Source organism: Felis catus, chromosome F2, assembly GCF_018350175.1.
Source record: "Felis catus isolate Fca126 chromosome F2, F.catus_Fca126_mat1.0, whole genome shotgun sequence".
Taxonomy (NCBI): domain Eukaryota; kingdom Metazoa; phylum Chordata; class Mammalia; order Carnivora; family Felidae; genus Felis; species Felis catus.
The window spans coordinates 6562652-6583409 of NC_058385.1; the positions used below are offsets into that span (position 1 = coordinate 6562652).

General features: G+C 37.5%; 1 protein-coding gene across 1 annotated transcript in view; it reads right to left on the minus strand.

Moving 5' to 3' along the window:
• TCEA1 (transcription elongation factor A1) overlaps nucleotides 1–20758 on the minus strand; it is a 42585-nt gene that overhangs the window by 7496 nt on the left and 14331 nt on the right. The window contains exons 3-8 of the mRNA XM_023248658.2: nucleotides 16656–16761; nucleotides 10950–11037; nucleotides 7228–7373; nucleotides 5729–5785; nucleotides 4604–4758; nucleotides 2338–2484 (exon numbers count right to left, since the gene is read on the minus strand). Of these exons, the coding sequence (XP_023104426.1) occupies nucleotides 2338–2484; nucleotides 4604–4758; nucleotides 5729–5785; nucleotides 7228–7373; nucleotides 10950–11037; nucleotides 16656–16761 (699 nt within the window). The remainder of the gene's footprint in view (nucleotides 1–2337; nucleotides 2485–4603; nucleotides 4759–5728; nucleotides 5786–7227; nucleotides 7374–10949; nucleotides 11038–16655; nucleotides 16762–20758) is intronic.

Sequence of the window (20758 nt, forward strand, 5' to 3'; positions counted from 1 at the left end):
CTTGAAAAATCCTTCTGAAGTATTCTCATGTATTTATATCTAAATACTTCCTAAACTGGGGCCCTAAAAGTATGAGGAACTTCTTGCTCTCTGGAAAAAATCTGGTCTCCTGGTAGATACATGTTAACCCAAGAGTCAAACTTAAGTCTTTCATATCTGTTACTCTGACAACTTGGGAAGTTTTAGATCTACTGACAGAATTTTTTTATTCTATTTTAAATACCTTTCTATTTACACTTAATACTTCCTACTATGCAGCATTTTCAGGATAGAATTTTCATTGCTGAGATTTTTCTACATGATTAAAAGAAAACACAGCAATCCAAACTCAGATATTTCTGAAGCCATTTTCATTTGTTAATGTATTTTAGTGACTATCAGTAGTAATACTTTCACAGAATAAAATACTGAAATATCAGATATATAACTATGATTAAATGAAAGACTTCAAAAAGGTAGAGGACTTTAGATTGGTTAAGCAGAGCATATCTGAACATGCAGTGCTAAAAAACTAAGAGACAGAAGTTTATGTAGTGTGCTACCACATTTCTATGAAATGGGAAAACAGGGACACCTGAATGGCCCAGTCGGAAGAGCATATGACTCTCAATCTCAAGGTCGTGAGCTAGAGCCCTGCGTTGGGTGTAGAGATTACAAAATAAACCAACGAACCAACCAAAACACACACACACACACACACACACACACACACACACTAAAATGGAAAACAAAAATATATTCATATTTGTATATGCACGCATAAAACACATAGAAAGCCACACAACTAACGAGTAATCCTGGTTTACCTCCAGGGAGGTGGGACCAAGTAGCTGCAGGCGAAAGTGGGAAGGGAACTTTCTACGCATAATCTTTTGTACCTTTTGAATTTTTAACCTTGAGAACAGAATATCCTCTAAAAGTTAAAGAACAAACTAACTAAAGGATCTTTTCTGTAACTTACAGAGTTTCGTAATACTACTTTCTTAACAGCTTAATTTTCTGTCAATCAGAAAATTCAATTCCCTAAATCTATTACCCTGAAACATTAATTGTAAGTTATTCTCTAACGGGAAAACTTTGAATTTAGTAGATTACAGACACAGCACAAAAATACCTTCTTGACAAATGAAATTAATGATACTTTGATAAACCATTTTCACACACATATACAACAAAAATAATCATGTGGCTCTTCTCACAGCTCTTTTGTTCAAGAACAAAAAGGGTTAGTCACATTCTATTTGAAGATAAAAGTCATCAATATGTGGCAGAAAAGGAATCGGTGTCTGGAAAGCAGTTAAGCTAAAAGTAGCCATGCTCCAAGTGAGGAACAATGAAGAACTTTCCTTAAATTATATGATCCTGCCAAATAAAAAGAATTATAACCTGATTATATGCTAACCAATAATCAGCTGCTCGACTCTTAGAAAAAGAATATGGGCATTTTATTAAATCCTATAATGTGTTTTATTAATTTTCTTTAATTCATATAGCGTTCACAGTAACAATTTCCATGAAAGTATAAATATATCAGCTTATTTTCAATTAAGTGAAATCTGTTAGTATTCAGAAAGCATTTCCGGGGCGCTTGGGTGGCTTAGGTGGTTGAGCGTCTGACTCTTGATTTCAGCTCAGGTCATGATCTCACAGTCATGAGATCCAGCCCCCTGTCAGGCTCCACAGAGCATGCAGCCTGCTTGCGATTCTCTGTCTGTCCCTCTCTCTCTCTCTGCCTCTCCCTGCTGCTTGTGCACGTGCATGCTCTCTCAAAATAAACATTTTTTTAAAAGAGCATTCTTACACTGCAAAGACCACATCTCCTCTTGAGAAATATCAAAGTACTGGTAATTATCTTTACTACTTGCTTTGAAACAAGAGTTGCAAGCATTCCATTTAGTTATTTTTAATTGAATTATAACTGACATACAATTTCGTGATTAGTTTCAGGTGTACAAGTGATTAGACATTTCTATACATTATAAAAAGATCTGAATAGGTCTAGTTACCCTCTGTCACTATACAAAGTTAGTACATTACTGACTGTATTCTTCATGCTGTATGTTACCACATCCTTGTGACTTATTTTATACCTAGAGGTTTGTACCTCTTCATCCGCTTCACCTATTTCATGCACCCCTCCACCCCTCTTCTCCAACAATCACCAGTTTGCTCTCTGTATCTGAGTGTTTCAAACATTTTTGGTTTATCCATTTCCTTTGTTTTTTAGATTCTGCATATAAGTGACTCATATAGTATTTGTCTCTGTCTTACCTGACTTAGCATAATACCCTCAAGCATTCTTAATATGAAAATAAGAATCTATAAACAATCACAAACCTGTGTGTAAGTACAATTCTTCTTTTTACATTTGCCACATGTAAATAAGTCAGTCTGGGTTCCACCCGTCTTGGCCATCTGATGCTCTCTGATGGCTTCTTTGGTCAAGTTTTTCCGCATCTCTTTGAGTTCATCACTAGCCATTTCCTGTCAAGGAGGTGGCAATACCACTCAGTTATAGGCACCTTCTATATATATCCTGACTGCTTTTTATGTTCGATTAGCTTAATAATAATAGAACAAAAATCAACTTCTAAAGTTTTAAAAGTGAAAAATTAGTATTTTTCCTCATAGAACTTGTAAATTTGCTTCCTTTTAAAATTTCTTCAAATACTTGTAAGTTTGTATGTGAAAATGAGATTTACTGTTTAAAGGTTTATAAACAACGTAACAATCCTGTAGCAATGAGCACCTCTAGTTTCCAGATTATGGTCTCTACCATCGCCCTCCCCAAAAAGGAACCAGGGACCTTTGGAGGAATCTTCGGTTCCCATTTTGAGTCAAGAAATGCACAGGATAAGCTAGGGTCATCTTTTTGTGCCAGAGAAGCACGGAAGCCTCCACAGACTCTTGCAGTCGAGTCAAACGGACAGAGGGGCTAAGACGAAGGAGCTCCCATTAGCCAAGGATAGGACAGTTTCTTCAGCCATCAAAATAAATTACTGTACAGAAGCAATCCCCACTGGGTAAATAAAAATGTCACAAATCCATGATGATACTGAAAAAGGAGAGCACAAGGACGCAAAAACAGAAACAAAAGCCCACAGTGGCCATTACTACGGCACCAACTCCTCATTCTGATAAACTGCTAACTACAGGGCAACAGTTCCACATTTACCTGCCTTTCCTATCCAACCCAAAAGAGTAACTAAGTGCCTGAGCTTATAAGGGAAAGTGCTTCTTTGTCAAAGAAATCTAGCTAAAGATGTGAAGGGAGTGACAGAACTTTAGAAGTCACTATTTTGCAACTCCTAATAAAATAACCAATTCAGGCAAGGAGCATCATGAGACGAACATGAGACGAAAGGTCAAAGGAGAACTTTACAACGGGAGCATCGGACTGTCCGCATCCAAACCCACTGACCCATCTCGCGTCCTAACAGTCCAAAGCAGTAAGACGCTGTGCATCTCCTGATGTGGTGCAACATGGAGCAAAAATCACCAGTTACCAAGTCTTTGTGGGGAAAACAGCGGAATTTGTGTGTAATCAAGCCTAGAGAGCTAGTTTCCAGTTTACAGAAAACTTAAATAACATCATAAGGGAGAAAAAGAAAATTCATAACGTGGGATACAGAAGAAATAAACTGGTTTCTTCAACAGGTCAGTGTCATGAAGGAAAAAAGGGGGCAGGGGTAAGAGAAGAGACTGCTATGGATTTAAATGCATATATACAGAATCTTTAGAAACCAAACTAAAGGCAATATGTTGATCTGGATCCTGACAGAAAGTAATGTACAATCAGGAAAATATGAATATAAATTAGGAATTATTGTTAGCTTTGTTGGATGCAGTGATGACAATGTAGAAAGTTATATTTTTAAAGGTTATCTCTCACAGGTTTATAAACTAAAAAGATAAAATGTCTCGAGGGAAAAGAAGCAAAAAGAAAAAAGGGATAGGTGAAAAGGGTGACAAACTCTTGAAACTATCAGAAGCGTGGGTGATAGATATATAGACGATCATTACACTCTGGTCTCTAAAGTTTCAAGTTATTTTAATGAGGTTTTTTAAAAAATAAATTTTAAAAATATAACAATTTTTATTAGCTATAGAGACAAATTCATTCTCTTGGATGCATAATAAAATAATGAGACTGCAGAGTATGAACAGCTATGTCTATAAATAGCAAGCTCTGAATTTTTTTTCCATCATTCCCTAAAATTTAGGAATAGTCGATATGATGTGACCAGTTTTATGGGGTTTAACCATGAAAAGAACTCAGAAGTTACAAAGTCTGCTTGCAACTAGATACTCAAATCTTCAATTTCATGTGAATCCAAAGTAAGTAAAAACACTTTTGCTTTTTGACAATGATTTAAGGCAATCAACCAAAGATCATGGGACAGTTGTGTAAGCAACGAAGTACTGATACCAACTGATTCAATCACCTTACATATTTGTCTAGTACGTTACACACATAAATATCAGAATAGCTAATAAGGATTTATTATAAATATAGTATTTATATAGTAATTCATCATTCAGACAGACTTTACTTGGCATCATGTAGTCACATCATGGAAACATTATTTTTACATATACTCACCTCTGCTGTCATCCTAGCAAATAAGTCAGGAGGAATATTTCCACACAGTACGTTTTTCCTTAAATTTGGATTCTTAGCATCTTTAAGATTTGATATCCTACTTCGTACTCTATTTTTGTATTTCATGTCTGTATTCCTTATTTCTTGATATATAGGTACTAGGCTGTTAAGGAAAAAAGGTTAAATTATAGAAGTAAGGTATTTTTTTCCCTAGTTCACCAAAATAAGAATACCTGAAATTTCTAAGCAGTTCTCCACAAGTTTCCAACATTAGATTAAGCTAACAAGGCACTGCTTCTACCTCGTTGCTTGATCTGAAACTGGCAAGTAATAGTGATCCTACTTTTATATCAAGAATTAGCAATACTTTTTTCATAATGTTTAATGCCAGCAGCACACAGATTAGAAATGTTTCAAAAAGTAACTTAAGCACTCAGTCTGAGAAAACTTGTAAAAAGAAGCCTGAATGTATATAAACTTTTGCTTGCCCAAATCTGAATTCTACAAAGGATCCTAAAAGTCTTGATGACACAGCTCCTTTGGGAAGGAACCCTGGGAAGAAACCCATTCACGGTGGCCCCAAAGGATCGCTTCTTGCCCCAGCTCAGCAAGAAGCTAGTTTAGCAGGTTCTTTTCCTCTCAACAGAAAGCAAGCCCCAAGCACAGCATGCCATCTAACAAGGCCATGGATAGTTCCAGGGTCACACTGTCACCTAGACATGCAAGTCCCCTCTTCCAAAGCCCTTTCAATGGTGCTCAGCACAAACACACTTCCCTCCTGATGATGAAGTCAGGGGACCTCATATGCTTTGCTGAGTTCCCTCAAACATGAGACCCTACTTCACACGTGGTGTGTATGTTTTCCGCACCCTTTTGCACGACTTCAGCTGGGGTGTTATATTCTCAGTTTGCAAGGCAGAGAAGTAAAAATACTATCAACACATATGTTTTCCTTTTGAGTAACAAGAAAACAACAATAAAATGACATGCCCTATTGTTTCCCAGCAAAACAATACAATCAAGATAGAAACTGAAAAATGAAACTCTAAATTCTATACAGGAAGAAAAAAAGTTAATCTATACCAGATTATTTAAAACAATCATGAATATACACAGAAAGGATATCTTCCTCAATTTGAGATCCTAATTCTTCTTCATCGGCTCCAATAGCGACGTAGTCATCTAAACACAGGCACAAAGAATTGTCAAGAATAAGTGATTATGACATATTAAAAGAAAATTTCAATACAGAGTAAATTAAACTGCATTCCTATTTCTTCAACCCCATTGCCTTAATAAAGAGTCCTTTTTGTTTAGTTTCATTAGAATCTGGTCTCTTTACTACCCACTAGACTCTTCTGGATTCACCTAATGTCCACAGTGCTCCTGCAATGATGACTCCTTATCCCTCAGGAGTGGGGAAGTAATTGATCTAGCAGGCAATTCCTCATTTCACAACTCCATAAATTCTGGTTGCTCCAGCAGAGAGTAGAGAAAGTTATAGAAAGAACTGTCTTGTCTCCTGTGACTCAGGCTTCAATGCAAAGAAACCATTCATTTCATCTGCCAATCACATATATGGACACACTCAGAAGACTCCTATGCAAATATTCAAACAGATAGAAGGAAATAAAAAGAAACTAGGAAGAAAAAAGAAAAAATATATAAAGAAACAGGGAATCAAAATAGAAAAGGCAGAGTAAGGAGAAAAACAGGCCATACTAACTATGGATCAAGTATAATAGAAAAGAAAAAGAATGAACTTGTATAAGATGATAAATATTTCTATATGTAAAACTTAAAAGTTAAAATTTTACATAAGAATGGATAACTTCAAATTAAATTAAGGCTCGCATATATATAAATCAAGATCTCTTTTTCACTTAAAAAAAGGTAGAAAATGGAATTACAAATATAAAACTTAAATACCACATTTCATACTAACATTTAACAACAGGACCCAAATACAGTATCATTAACGCTCAATCTGGGGAGCAGAGTAATTATAGTTGTCCCTCAAACACCACAGCAGTTAGGGACGCCAACACCCCATGCAGTAGAAAATCCTCATATAACCTCTGACTCCCCAAAAACTTAGTAATAGCCTACTGTTGACCAAAAGCCTTACCAATAACATAAACAACACATACTTTACATGTTATATGTATTATATACTGTATTCTTATAATAAAGTAAGCTAAAGAAAATACCATTAAGAAAATCGCGAGAGAAAAATACATTTATAGGACTGTACTGTTTGTGTTGAAAACAAATCTGCATTATAAGTGAACCTGCGCAGTTCAAACCCAGTGTTCAAAGGGCAACTATACCTTGCAGGTTACAAGTGGAGGGGAAAGATTTGCGAAAACCCTTTAAGTTACTGTAAACAAAGGAAACATCCATAGACGAGAAGGAATCTCTTCCCTGGAACTACACAGTAGGCCCCACGATGCCCGTACCTCTCTGCCAGCAGTAAGCCCTGTTTGCCACAACGTCCTCCTGCACTGAGCAGCGCACGTAGCTAGCACGGGGCGGCTGCCGGGGAGGCAGACACACAGGGGTGGCCGCGGCAGAGGTGGCGCAAACAAAGGACTCGGCGATGGAACAGGGCACACTAAACTTACCTCCCGTTCGGAGAGCGGCTGCAAGCATCTCCCTACACTTCAACCGCACAGAATCAGAAGTGCTCGGTGCCCGAGGGAAAGACGAAACATAAGTATCTCGGGCATTTGCCTCCTCCTTTCTGCTGCTTATGTTGCCACTGGAACTACTAAAATACACACACACGCATACACGCCAAAAAGAGGTCAGGAAAAAGTCTCTTAAAATAACAGCATTACTATCCAAAAACAAAATTTCTTGACCTAAACAAATGACACAGTATTCAGTGACATGAAAACAAAACTGGTGTTGCATACACGTTTCTAAAAAGTTAAAATCTTATTAAATCTGAGACTCATTTCATGTGTTTTTAACCAACTAAACATTTGATCTTTTTAAACATTAAACAATATTTTTAATATTTAAGAAAATACACATTACAGCTCAATACAATAAATAAAAAGCAAGGATTTCGGTTATACAAGGGGAGGACGGGATGACACCAAAGAATACAACAGCTCTCAACCAAAACTAGAGGGAAAAACAATGTTAAAAAAACCTTATTCCAATTAGACAACCAAAGAGGTTTATATTTAAAACACTCCCTTCAGGATAAAAAACATGTATAGTGACAAATGAATTGTAAGAATATAAAAATGTCTCTTTAATTTCTCCATAGAAACATCAACTCAGTCAAGGACAGTTTAATAGTTTTTGAGTCAACCCAATCATTTCAACTGCTGCTGATTAACTTCTTAGAGTCTCACTAAAATTACTTTCTGAGGGGTTTCAATTAACTTTTTTTAAAAACATTTCTTAAGCTTATTCGTTTGTTTTTGGGAAAGAGTGCACGTGCAAGTGAGGGAGGAAGGGGGGGGTGGTGTGGAGAGAGAGAATCCCAAGCAGGCTCCACGCTGCCAGCACAGAGCCTGATGCAGGGCTGGTCATGATCCCAGGGTCGTGGGATTGAGCCCCATCATGTTGGGCTCCCTGCTGAGCGTAGAGCCTGCTTGGGATTCTCTCTCTCCCCCTCTGCCCCTCTCCCCTGCTCTAAAATAAAAAATTAAAAATAAATAAATAAATAAATAAATAAATAAATAAATAAATAAATAAATAAATAATGGGGCACCTGGGTGACTCAGTTGGTTACGCGTCTGACTTTGACTCAGGTCATGATCTCACAGTTCTTGGGTTCGAGCCCCACATCAGGCTTGCTACTGTCAGCCTGTCAGCATTGAGCCTGGAGCCTGCTTCAGACTCTGTCTCCCTCTCTCCCTCTGCCCTCCCCCTGTTCATGCTCTGTCTCTTCTCTCTCAAAAACAAATGTTAAAAAAATTTGTTTTTTGGGCGCCTGGGTGGCGCAGTCGGTTAAGCGTCCAACTTCAGCCAGGTCACGATCTCGCGGTCCGTGAGTTCGAGCCCCGCCTCAGGCTCTGGGCTGATGGCTCAGAGCCTGGAGCCTGTTTCGGATTCTGTGTCTCCCTCTCTCTCTGCCCCTCCCCCGTTCATGCTCTGTCTCTCTCTGTCCCAAAAATAAATAAACGTTGAAAAAAAAAATTTTTTTTTAAATTTGTTTTTTAATAAAAAATAAAAACTTCATAAACAGATACAGTGGACAGAACAGTCCTTCTGTATCCTTCTACATTTAATCATCTCCTAGAAACTTTGTCTTCTTCAGAGTGTGTGTGTGAGTGTGTCTGTGTGTGTGTGTGTGTGCGCGCGCGTGTGGACAGATACCAACCATTTTGTCAGACTTCATATTGATAATACTATGCTTTTGTCAACAGGCTCTATCCCTAAACTTCAATTACATAAAACAGATAAAAATACACTACGAACTTATTCCTACTCAATATCTATTTAAAATTATCTGCCTATACTTTTATATTTTATATTCAAGGCATTAAGTCAAATGACTTTGAATGTAACACAATTGAAAACATTTGTTAAAAACTTCATAAATTATGGCCTATACTTTCCAAAAATATTAAGGTCATGAAAGACAGTGACAGACTGAAAAACTACTCCAGATTAAAGGAAACCAGAGATGATAGCTAATGCCGTACGTGATCTTAGATGATACTTTGGAAAATCTTTTTCCTCTGGAAATATGGGAAGACCGCTAAAATACGAGTAAGTCCTATAGATTAGAAAAAAGTATTGTATTAATCCTAACTTCCAGATTATTAAGATCTACATTGTGGTTAGATGTGAGAAAATGTCCTGTTCTTACGAAATATGCACTGAGGTATTTAGGGATATAAAGGACTCTTATTTAGGGGCACCTGGGTGGCTCAGTCGGTTGAGCGTCTGACGTTGGCTCAGGTCATGATCTCAAGGTTCGTGAGTTCAAGCCCCGCATCCCTGCGTCGGGCTCTGTGCGGGCAGCTTGGAGCCTGGAGCCTGCTTCGGAATCTGTGTCTCCCTCTCTCTCTCTGCCCCTCCCCAGCTTGTACTCTGTCTCTTCCTCTCTCAAAAATAAATAAACATTAAAAAAAAAAAATTTAAAAAAAAAAGGATTCTTATTTGGTTCAAAATAAAATTATTCATGTGTCTTAAGTATGTACACAAACATAAATGTATGTGTATACACATACACTGGCAATTGGGGATTCTCTTTACTATTCTTACGATTTTTTAAAAGTCTAAAACTATCTCAAAGAGTTAGAAAACACTGAATAAATTTTATTAACATCTGATGTTTAAACCCTGTCTTTAGCTTACTTCCTTTAGCATCTAGACTAAGTTTAGTTAGTCTAATGCGTAAAATAACAGTGTATGGGACATAGGTCACTGTTACCGAACAAAGGAGGGGTATATTATCACTTTGGGGAAAAATACTAAGAAATAAATGAAGTTAAAATAAGTAGCCTAAAACTTGAGTGCAGCAGAACCATGTGAATAGCTTGTTAAAAACATATTTCTGGGCCCCATCACCAAAATTCCTGATTCAGTAGTTTCAGGGTAAAGCCCCAGATTTTGCTTTGCTAACAAGTTGCCAGGTTCCCCACCCTTCCAGGGACCACACTTTGAGAACTACTGCTCTAAATCAAAGTCAAATGTTAAAACACAAGCTTCCCAAGAAGAGAGGAACAAAGGCCTCACAAGAGGTAAGGAAAAATTTGAACCCTTTTTCAGTTCTTAGGACAGCTAAATTGGGAAGGAAAAAAGCATAAAAAGAGAGTTAGATCCAGGTCACCCCCCCCAAAAAAATCTAAAAATGGAATGTGGTAAATAAAGGAAGTAACCACTTGAATCCTGTTTTTTGTTTTGTTTTTCTTTAAAGTAGGTGCCACATCTAACGTGGAGCCCAACAAGGGACCTGAACTCACAACCTTGAGATCAAGGCCTGAGCTAATATCAAGAGTCAGATGTTTAACCGAATGAGCTACCTAGTTGCCCCCCAGCCACCCGAAGCCTTAATCAGTGCCTTCATTATCAATTCTATTAATGCTATCCCAAAGATTCCATTCAATTAAGCTTGTTGAATACAGTGTAAATAATTTCTCCTTATTTATGTAATGTCAGAATTCTAAGTCTCTTTTAAATTTCCAGGAAAATCCTATGAGAAACCTTAGAATATTCTATTTGGCTATAAACATTTACTAATTCCATTTAATTACAAAATAGAAAGAGGAGTACACATAAGTGACCATAAATAAAACCAAAATACAACCATGGAGGAAGTGACGGTCAAGTAGAACTATGACTTCCAACAGAAATGAATTTCCATAAAGTGACATACCTTTCTTCTCTTGCTTCAGGGCTATTCTGTGATGTAACTGCAGTATCTTTTTTCTTTTCTTCAGGGTCTTTATCTGTTGATGGTCCATCTAAAAATTATGAAATCCCTCAGTTGTTAGCATTTGTTTAAAAAAAATTTACAGGGGCACCTGGGTAACTCAGTCGGTTAAGCATCCAACTTCGGCTCAGGTCACAATCTCACAGGGTGTGGGTTCCGAGTCCCACGTCAGGCCCCAGTCTGCGCTGTCAGAGCCTGGAACCCGCTTCGGATTCTGTGTCTCCCTCTCTCTCTGCCCCTCCCCCACCTACACGCTGTCTCTCTTTGTCTCAAAAATGAATAAACGTTAAAAAAAATTTTTTTTAATTACAAAATGGAACTACTGCATGTTATCAGGTTATTTAACAACAAAAAAACACAAAAATCCTAAATTTTCAACAGTAAATAAAGTTTATGTAAGCTATTCTATTAACATATGTACTTAGGTATTTTTCACAATGCATGCTTAGTCAGCATTCCCCCCAAAAAACCTCCCTCTTTTGGTGGGAAGCACAATTCATATGCCAGTGGGAACCTAAAATAGAGAAAAATATACTTAAAAATACAGTCTTAAAAAAAATATATTCATTAATTAGTAAAATGGAGAAAAACATATAGAACAAAGGAAAGGAGAGAATATGGAAATAACATCAGCACTGTCATTTTATTTATTCTTTTTAATTTTTTTTTTAACGTTTATTTATTTTTGAGACAGAGAGAGACAGAGCATGAACAGGGGAGGAGCAGAGAGAGAGGGAGACACAGAATCTGAAACAGGCTCCAGGCTCTGAGCTGTCAGCACAGAGCCCGACGCGGGGCTCGAACTCACGGACCGTGAGATCATAACCTGAGCCGAAGTCGGCCGCTTAACCAAACCGAGCCACCCAGGCGCCCCTGCGCTGTCATTTTAAAAATGGCGCCTGGGTGGCTCGGTCGGTTAAGCTTCCAACTCTTGATTTTGGCTCAGGTCATCTCACGGTTTATGAGTTTGAGCCCCGTGTAGGACTCCACACTGACAGTGCGTGGAACCTGCTTGGGATTCCCTCTCTCTGCCCCTTCTCCACACTCGCTCTCTCTCATTCCTTATCTCTCTCAAAATAACATTTAAAAGTTTTAAAAATTAAAGTGCAAAGCATATATAGCAATCTTATTTTAACAATTTTTCACGAAGTCAAAAAAATTATTTCAGGGACAGTAGATAAAGAACATTTTCATAAAAAAGACTTCAGGATTAGTATGGCCTACCTAACACTTCCTCTATCTTAAAAAATCTGCAAAGTAATACCAAGTACACAAGCTTTAAGAGGTAAGAAGGTGTTTAAAAAAAAAAAAAAAGAGAGGTAAGGGGTGTAAAACAGGTTGGACCAGTGCAATCCTTTAACAATGAAAAGAACCATTCGTGTTGAAATCAGCCAGAAGGGCCTTCTGAAACTGGGTTCAGAAACTGTTTGGATCTACTGCATAAATTATCCCACTCATCTATCTACATTTTGATCCCTACATAATAAGAGCTACATAAATACTTCACTTCCCCATCTTCCTCTGCACAGGATATAAAAGAACATATATTCAACTGATCATCAGGGCCACCTAGATGACTTTTAAGCATATCCTTATGCTCAAGCTCCTATCTTGGAGCTTCAATCCAAATTTCTTCCAGTAAGGCCTGAGCATCAAAATCTCTAAAACTTCCCCAGATGACTTTAATATGCTAATCTAGATGAAGCTAACTGATAAGAAAATGGTACAAATCACAATTCTAGAACTTATCTTGTAAACATTAGGGTTACCAAATCTGAAATATAATTCAGGCCCCCTATGATACAGTGTTAGTTTTCAGATACTAATTTTATTGCCCTCCTTTATTTTTTTATCTGAGAGAGAGAGAGAGAGAGAGAGAGAGAGAGAGAGAGAGAGAATATCTTAAGCAGGCTCCAAGCTCAGTGCAGGGCCCAATGCAGGGCTGAATCCCACAGCCCTGGGATCATGACCTAAGCCAAATCAAGAGTCGGACACTCAAATGACTGAGCCCCCCTGGCGCCCCATTATTACCCCTCTTTTTTCTCTACAGTTCACGTGAAAGGCCCCAAAACCTAAAGATGGTATAGCACTGTGAGGTAAGAAACAAAAATTAATAAAGACGTTAAAGAGTATAACAAGGACTAAGAAATATTTCAAAACTGAGGGAGTAGAAAGCATCTGAAAGGTGGCACAACAATGCAGTATACTACCTAACGAAGATCCAGCGCGGTCACATGGATCCCACACACTGCTCTAGGAGAACTGGTGCAATCCTTTGAGGAAGCAGAGCAGTAAGGGCATTCCTGCTACCTAAATACAGTGTCGTGGGCAATAAAACAGACCCAGGGAGAAGTGCTCCAGCTCTGGACTGGGACTGACTGCAGACCACACCTCACTACCAATCCAACCGTGCACAGAATGCTTAATCTCAATCTCTCAATGCATACGTTCCTCATCAGAAAATGGGAAATATAATGGCACCTAGTACACTGGGTTCCTGGGAGGATTAAATGCATTCATAAAGGTTGATGCTTGGCATATGCAAGTATTCAAAACTGTGCTACCATGTAGCAGCAGTCATAAATCTTCTAGAAATCTAGTTAATAATCTAAAGAAAAAGCTTTAGGCAGAAAGATACTCATCAAGACATTATTTATAATAGCTATAAAGCTAAAAAAAAAAAACATATCTAACAGGTAAGAAATTAAAGCACAATCACCCAGTGGATTATTCTGAAGCCAATAAAATGGAATTAATGATGATATAAAGACACAAATGTTTTTCATTCAAAAAGGCAATATAAGTATACATACAGCATAAAAAAAAATATAGCCGAAGCAAAAGCTATACACCAGGAGAAAAAAAGATAAGAAATGCAACATTAACTGATGGTTGTATTTAGAGACAGACTTAAGGATGATTTCTTTTCCTCCTCCAACGCTCCAAATTTTATCTAATGAACATGGAAATCTTTTAACATAAAAAAAAAAAAAGATTTTAAAAGAGAACCTGTAATGAGATCAGGTATCTCCAAAAAGTATAAAAGAGTAAAACTTCTTTAAATTAAGATTAAATAAATATAACTACAATGTCCCACAAAATGTAAACCATCTTTCCAGAAATAAAAACACATGTATATCGTTCTCAGTGTCTATGGCAAATTTTCATTACTTTAGAATATGGAATTCAACTTAAAATTTAAATTAATTATAAACACACAAAGTTTCAGTTGGTCTTTAAAGACTAGATTATTTTTAAAAGCTTTTGATTTTGAAATAATCTAAAGCTTGCACAAATGTTTTAAGAATGGTACAAGAAACTTTACTCAGATTCCCCAAATGTTAACGTTTGCTACACCTGCTTCCTCATTCACTCACTGCCCCCTACAGATACGCATGCATGTGTCATATATATTCACACATGCACATCATTGTGCACACAGGCATAGTTCTTTTGAACTATTTGAAAGTAAGTAGCAGATATCATGCTCCTTAATCCCAAAATACCTCATTATGTATTCCCTAAGGAAAAAAAATTCAGTTGAATAACCACAGTAAATAAATAAATTTAAGAATCACACAATACTGTTTACTTACCTACAGACATTACAAAAATTATGTCATTGATCCCAATTTACAATTTTTAGTCCCTAGTTTCCAAGATCTCAGAAGTAATAAGGTTTTTTGTTCTTGCTCTTGTTGTCTTTGAAATTGTAAAAGGTTCAACTTTTTCTATTTTTCTCTTCCACATAAAGCTAATAACTGCTTAGAGAAATGGCTGATTCGAGGGCTGGGGCAGGGAAGACAGATGAGCCCAACACATTTTCTGGCTCCAGAATATAAAAAAGAGATCAAGAAAACTGAAGGGGGGCGGTGGATGTCAAAAGGACACAAGAGCCAGTTTGAATGGGTGCCCACTGGTCAAATCTGGGAAAATGGAAATATCAAAATAAATATGAACAATAATGGATAAAATAGGAATCCATGTGTCCACACTAATAGAAAAACAACTGGAAAGCAAAAGGAGGGTTCTTTCTTATAGTAGAATGCTGACTTACAGTAGAATGCTGACTTAGAAATATTGAAGAAAATTACAATTTTGCAACTATCACTATAAAATGTGGTCTGGGCAAAAATGAGTGAATACTAAACAGGGGATGAGAGGAGGTCTGATGAGAAGCAAGATAGTTTCAGAGTCTTAAAGTATCTCTCACAGAATACCTATTAGGTACAACAGAAAAAACAATAAACTACACGGTGTACACCTTGACTGGGTTATATCAAAATGAACGTCATCATCATCAATGCCTCTGGAGGTGACACCCGAGAAGGATATAACACACTTACATAGTATTCCAACTATGCATGCTCAACCTGATCTAATCATGAGAAAATAACAAATAAAGCCCAAATCAGGAACATGCTATTAAAAATAAAGTGCGGGGCGCCTGGATGGCTCAGTCAGTTAAGCATCCAACTTCAGCTCAGGTCATGATCTCACGGTTCATGAGTTCGAGCCCCACGTTGGGCTCTGTGCTGACAGCTCAGAGCCTGGAACCTGCTTCAGATCTGTGTCTCCCTCTCTCTCTGCTCCTCCTCCATGCACGCTCTCGCTCTCCCTCTCTCTCAAAAATAAAGATTAAAAAAAATCTTTTTTCAGGGGCGCCTGGGTGGCGCAGTCGGTTAAGCGTCCGACTTCAGCCAGGTCACGATCTCGCGGTCCGTGAGTTCGAGCCCCGCGTCGGGCTCTGGGCTGATGGCTCAGAGCCTGGAGCCTGTTTCCGTTTCTGTGTCTCCCTCTCTCTCTGCCCCTCGCCCGTTCATGCTCTGTCTCTCTCTGTCCCAAAAATAAATAAACGTTGAAAAAAAAAATTAAAAAAAAAAATCTTTTTTTTAAATAAAGTGAGATGAGTGCTTGTATTCTTCAAATTGTCAATATTATAAGTAGCATAAGAAGGCTTAAGAACTATTCCAGACCAGGAGACTAGATTATGTGATCCAAGATCTTGTTCTGAAAGAAGAAAAAAAGCTCTAAAGGACACCACTGGGACACATGACAATACTGGAACCTGCACTGTCGATTAAAGTACTGTACCAATGTTAAATTTCCTGAATTTCCTATGATTACGTAAGAAAATAAACTTGTTCCAAGGAAACACACACTTAAGTATTAAAGGGTAAAGCATGATAGATGCAACCTATTCTCAAACAGTTCAGAAAAAACGTGTACATGTGTGAATATGTACATACGGAGAAAGAGAAGACAAGCAATGACAAAAGAAGCATGGCAAATATTAAAAATGAATGGGTCTAGAAAAAGTATACATGTGCGTTATTTTTATTATTCTTGTAAACCTTCTGTAAGTTAGAAAATTATTTCAAAAATGTTTTTAAAATGTATGACAACTTTCCCCATGGGGAAAATTCTTCTTCTTAAAGAGGCATCCAGTTGTAAGTTTTAGGAAACAAAAAAGGCTAAATTTGACTAGTTTAAAAAGCAAAACCCTCAAGGAGGTCAAACTAACACCCTTCCCATTTCATATAAGGCACTGATTTCAATACATCTATATTTATAAACAGGAAAATATGCAAACACCAAATGTTTGAATAAACCAGATCACGAATACACGTAAGGGAAGATCAATTATACCTAATAACTTTTTCCAGGATTTGATGAGAGACTTTGCTAAAGATGTAACTTCTTCATCTGTACTCTGCTTGCGAATAGCATTCACTGACATTCCAATTCTTGTGGACTGCAAGGGAATACAAAAAATTTGTGTAAGCTGTCTTTACTTCAGACAATTTAGTGCTTCATTCTGTTCTTTCTCATTTTCCTGCTTCCATGGTAGACCAAAAGAAAACCTGAGTTATTTGAATTCTTATAATAGTATACTATAGAATTAAGATACATGCATCTTCAGATCAACACTGGACTCAAGGTTATTAGCACAGAGATCTGCAGACAGATAAGCTGAGCTGCTATTGTAATAAGGTTGGCTAACTGTAAAATGAAATCAGTCTTTCCATATCCCTTAAGGTAAGAATAAACTATAAAATATTTGCATTATACAGAAGGCATGAAGCAACCATGACTAACATACGCACTTCTTTGCTTCTATATATTCTTCTATGTAGATTACTTTGTGGATCATCTGCTGCAACTTTAATGAGGATACTCAAATATTACCATCTACAGAGGTTTAAGAACATTTTTTTTTTTTTTGCCCCACATCAGCATACAATTACAGAGACTAAAACGGACTTCACAGAGGGGCCCCAGGGTGGCTCAGTCGGTTAAGGCATCAGACTCCTGACACCGGCTCACGTCATGATCTCACGGTTCATGGGATTGAGCCCCGCATCAGGCTCTGAACTGACAGTGCAGAGCCTGCTTGGGATTCTGTCTCTCCTTCTCTCTCTGCCCTTCCCCCCTTTCTCTCCCTCTATCAAAATAAATAAACATTTGTTAAAAAAAGGACTTCACAGAATACAGTAATATATCATGTGGTAATACTATGTACCCACAAATATGCTGGGAGCATCCATATTCACTAATCTTCCTAACCACCATTTATTTTTTTTAATTTAATTTATTTAAGTGGACTTCATGCCCAATGTGGGGCTTGCCCTTACAACCCTGAGATCAACAGTCACCTGCTCCACTGACTGAGCCAGCCAGGCACCCCTTCCTAACAACCTTTAAGCTTGATATCATTATCCCTACTCATCCAGCAATACACCATACCTAATTGGCAAAACTGGGATTTAAATGCACCTCCAAAGTCCAGCTCTTTCCAGGACATCAATGGTTTTCAAATTGTGCTCAAAGAACACAAAAGCTGTGACAGGCCAATTAAGGATGATAAATAAAAAAACAAATGGTAAATTATTTAGTTAGTTCAAGCTGTTAGTAGACGATCTTTCAAGACATATGGTCAATGGAAGAAAAAAAACAACAAAAGGAATTGTGAGTGGTTAAAAAAAGCAGGAATCCCTGCTGTAAACTTTAAGGTAGAGTAATAAATGGGTACTTACAGTTTTCCTGCTAAATTATTCAAACTCCTCAACAAAGAGATTCAGGACAGAAATTCTGCTCAAGAATTTAGAATATGTGTTTGGCCAGAATGGCCTAAGCTGTATCTATGGAAAGAAAGCTGTGCAGGCAGATAAGGTTCCACAGTAGAAAGATAAAGGGGATTCCACAGTTCTAAAATCCTAAAATGGTTTGGGATTAATGTTTAGGGAGGGTTTCCCCCCAAAGAAAGTGGTTTACTGCTTTAATAAAACGCTCTTGGAACTTTTTTAATGAAGAAAATACTTTAGAACTTTTTAGAACTCTTCTAAAACACTTCAATATAGAAAATTGTCCACAAGCAAGTTCCTGGGCCAGATGGCATAGCCTACAACTGTGTGGGCCCAGAGCTGTCCTACTGGATACAGCTCACTGCTTAGAAGCCAGGCCTGCGATTACAACCAAGTACTGTCAGGTCTGACTTCCTTATCGCGATGCCTTTGGCACTCCTCCTCCAGCACCCATTCACAGCTCTTCCTTACTACCACCCCAAAACCCACCCCACCCACCCACCCAGAAGAAAATCTATTTTTGGAACGAGTGGAAGAAATCATTTGAGCTACTAATACAGTTCTGAAGCTTGGGGCTGACACAGATTGGCAAAGAAAATGGAGCTTTAAGAGGTAGTCAGAGGCAAGCAAAGATACAGGAAGAGCGTGAACAAATCATGTACTTTGGGTGACTGCTTTTTAACTGTCACAGGATGTTTTCATCACTAAAGAGTCAATAATTTCCTACTTAAAACCTACGAAAATCCATCCGGAGAATGCAGGAATCCGTAACAAACATACTTCTCTAAGGAAGAGACTATCCAGTCAAGAATAATAAGAAACAAGGCTGCTGAGGTAGAGTGAAAAACAAAGATCTGGGTAGGTTTTTTTCCTCCTTTTGAAGAGAGTATTTGGGGAACAGCAGATGAAACTAGAGAGAAGAAAGGATTATGAAGCCATTTTACTTGGATAACCAAGTCTAAACGTACCTCTAAGAATTCTCTAGACTCTGGACTTTTCCTAAAACCAGTAGACTTTAATTTATAAGATATAAGAAGTGCCCTACAAAAAAGTACTGTGTGCTCAAATAACATTAAGGACTGTAGATTTAAACAGGCTTCTTGTTTGCAGGACTAATGAAGGTTTTTGAGATCAACTATATACTGTGAAATTCTAGACACAGAAAATGTATGCCTTTGCCCATGGCTGGCCATCTGGTTTCTATAGAACACCAGCTATGCAATTATAAAGACACTACCCTGGAAAGATGGAGAGGCCACTAAGCTGACTTAGGGAATCAGATGCACACTGCTGGTAAAGCAGAGAGGAATGAGTAGTGAGATTAAGAGATGCTGTCAGCATCACAGGAAATAAGCAGATTGGTATACTCTAGAAGAAAAATCACCTTTATGATTACTCATGAGTTTCCACCAAGATGATTTAAGATACCCCCTAAATCTTAAAGTAAAAACATAGAGCTACTATAAAACATTAAGAAAAATTAAAGACTTAAATACATGTAAAGGCATCCCATATACATGGATCATAAGACTTAAATGTTAAGATTGCAATGCTAAGAAAATCAGACTAAAATAAAATCCCTATTAAAATCCCAGCTGCCCTTTGTGCAGAAATTGATAAGCTTATCCTAAAGTTCATATGGAAATACAAGGGACCCAAAATAGCCAAAACAATCTTGAAAAAATTGAAGGATGCATAATTCCCAAATTCAAAACTTACCACAAAACCTCAATGATCAAGGCAATGTGGTCCTATATAAGGAGAGACACGATTAATAGATTTAAGAATCCAGAAATAAATCCCTACATTTTTCTGTCACTGATTTTCAATAAGGATCTCAAGATAATTCATTAGAGAGAAGAATATTTTAAAAAGGTGAGAGGTGCCTGGGTGGCTCAGTCGGTTAAGCGTCTGACTTGGCCTCAAGTCATCTCACAGTTCGTGAGTTCAAGCCCCCGCGTCAGGATCTGTGCTGCCAGCTCGCATTCTGGGGGGGTGGGGGAGGTTGTGTGTGTTGTGTGTGTCTGTGTCTCTCTCTGCCCCTCCCCTGCTCACGTTCCCCCCCCCCCAAAAAAAATAAATAAATAATAAATAAATTTTTTTTAAAAAGCTGAACTAGATATCCATGCATAAAAGAATGAAATTGGACTTCTTTATACCACACATGAAAATTAACTCAAAATGAATCACAGAACTAAATGAAAGAGCTAAAAAACAAAAGAATAAATTTTTGTAGCCCTGAATTAGGCAACTAAAGCACAAGCAACCAAAGAAAACAATAAATCAGACTACAACAAAATTTTAAGCTTTTGTGCTTCCAAGAACACCACTAAGAAAGTAAAGCCCAGGGGAGGTAACACTTGAAAATCCTGTATCTCATAATGGACTTGTATCTAGAATATATAAAGAACTATTACAACTTAAAAATAAAAAGACAAATTATCCAATTTCAAAACAGGAAAAGGATCTGAAAAAACAGTTCTCCAAAGAAAATATATGACTGATTAAGAAGCGTATGAAAAAGATGTTCAACATTAGTCATTTGGGAAATGGAAATAAACACCACAATGAAATATCACTTCACGCCCAGTAAGATGGCTATAATCAAAGACAAATAATAAGTGTTGGCAAGAATGTGGATAAACTGGAACCTTCGTTTACTTGCTC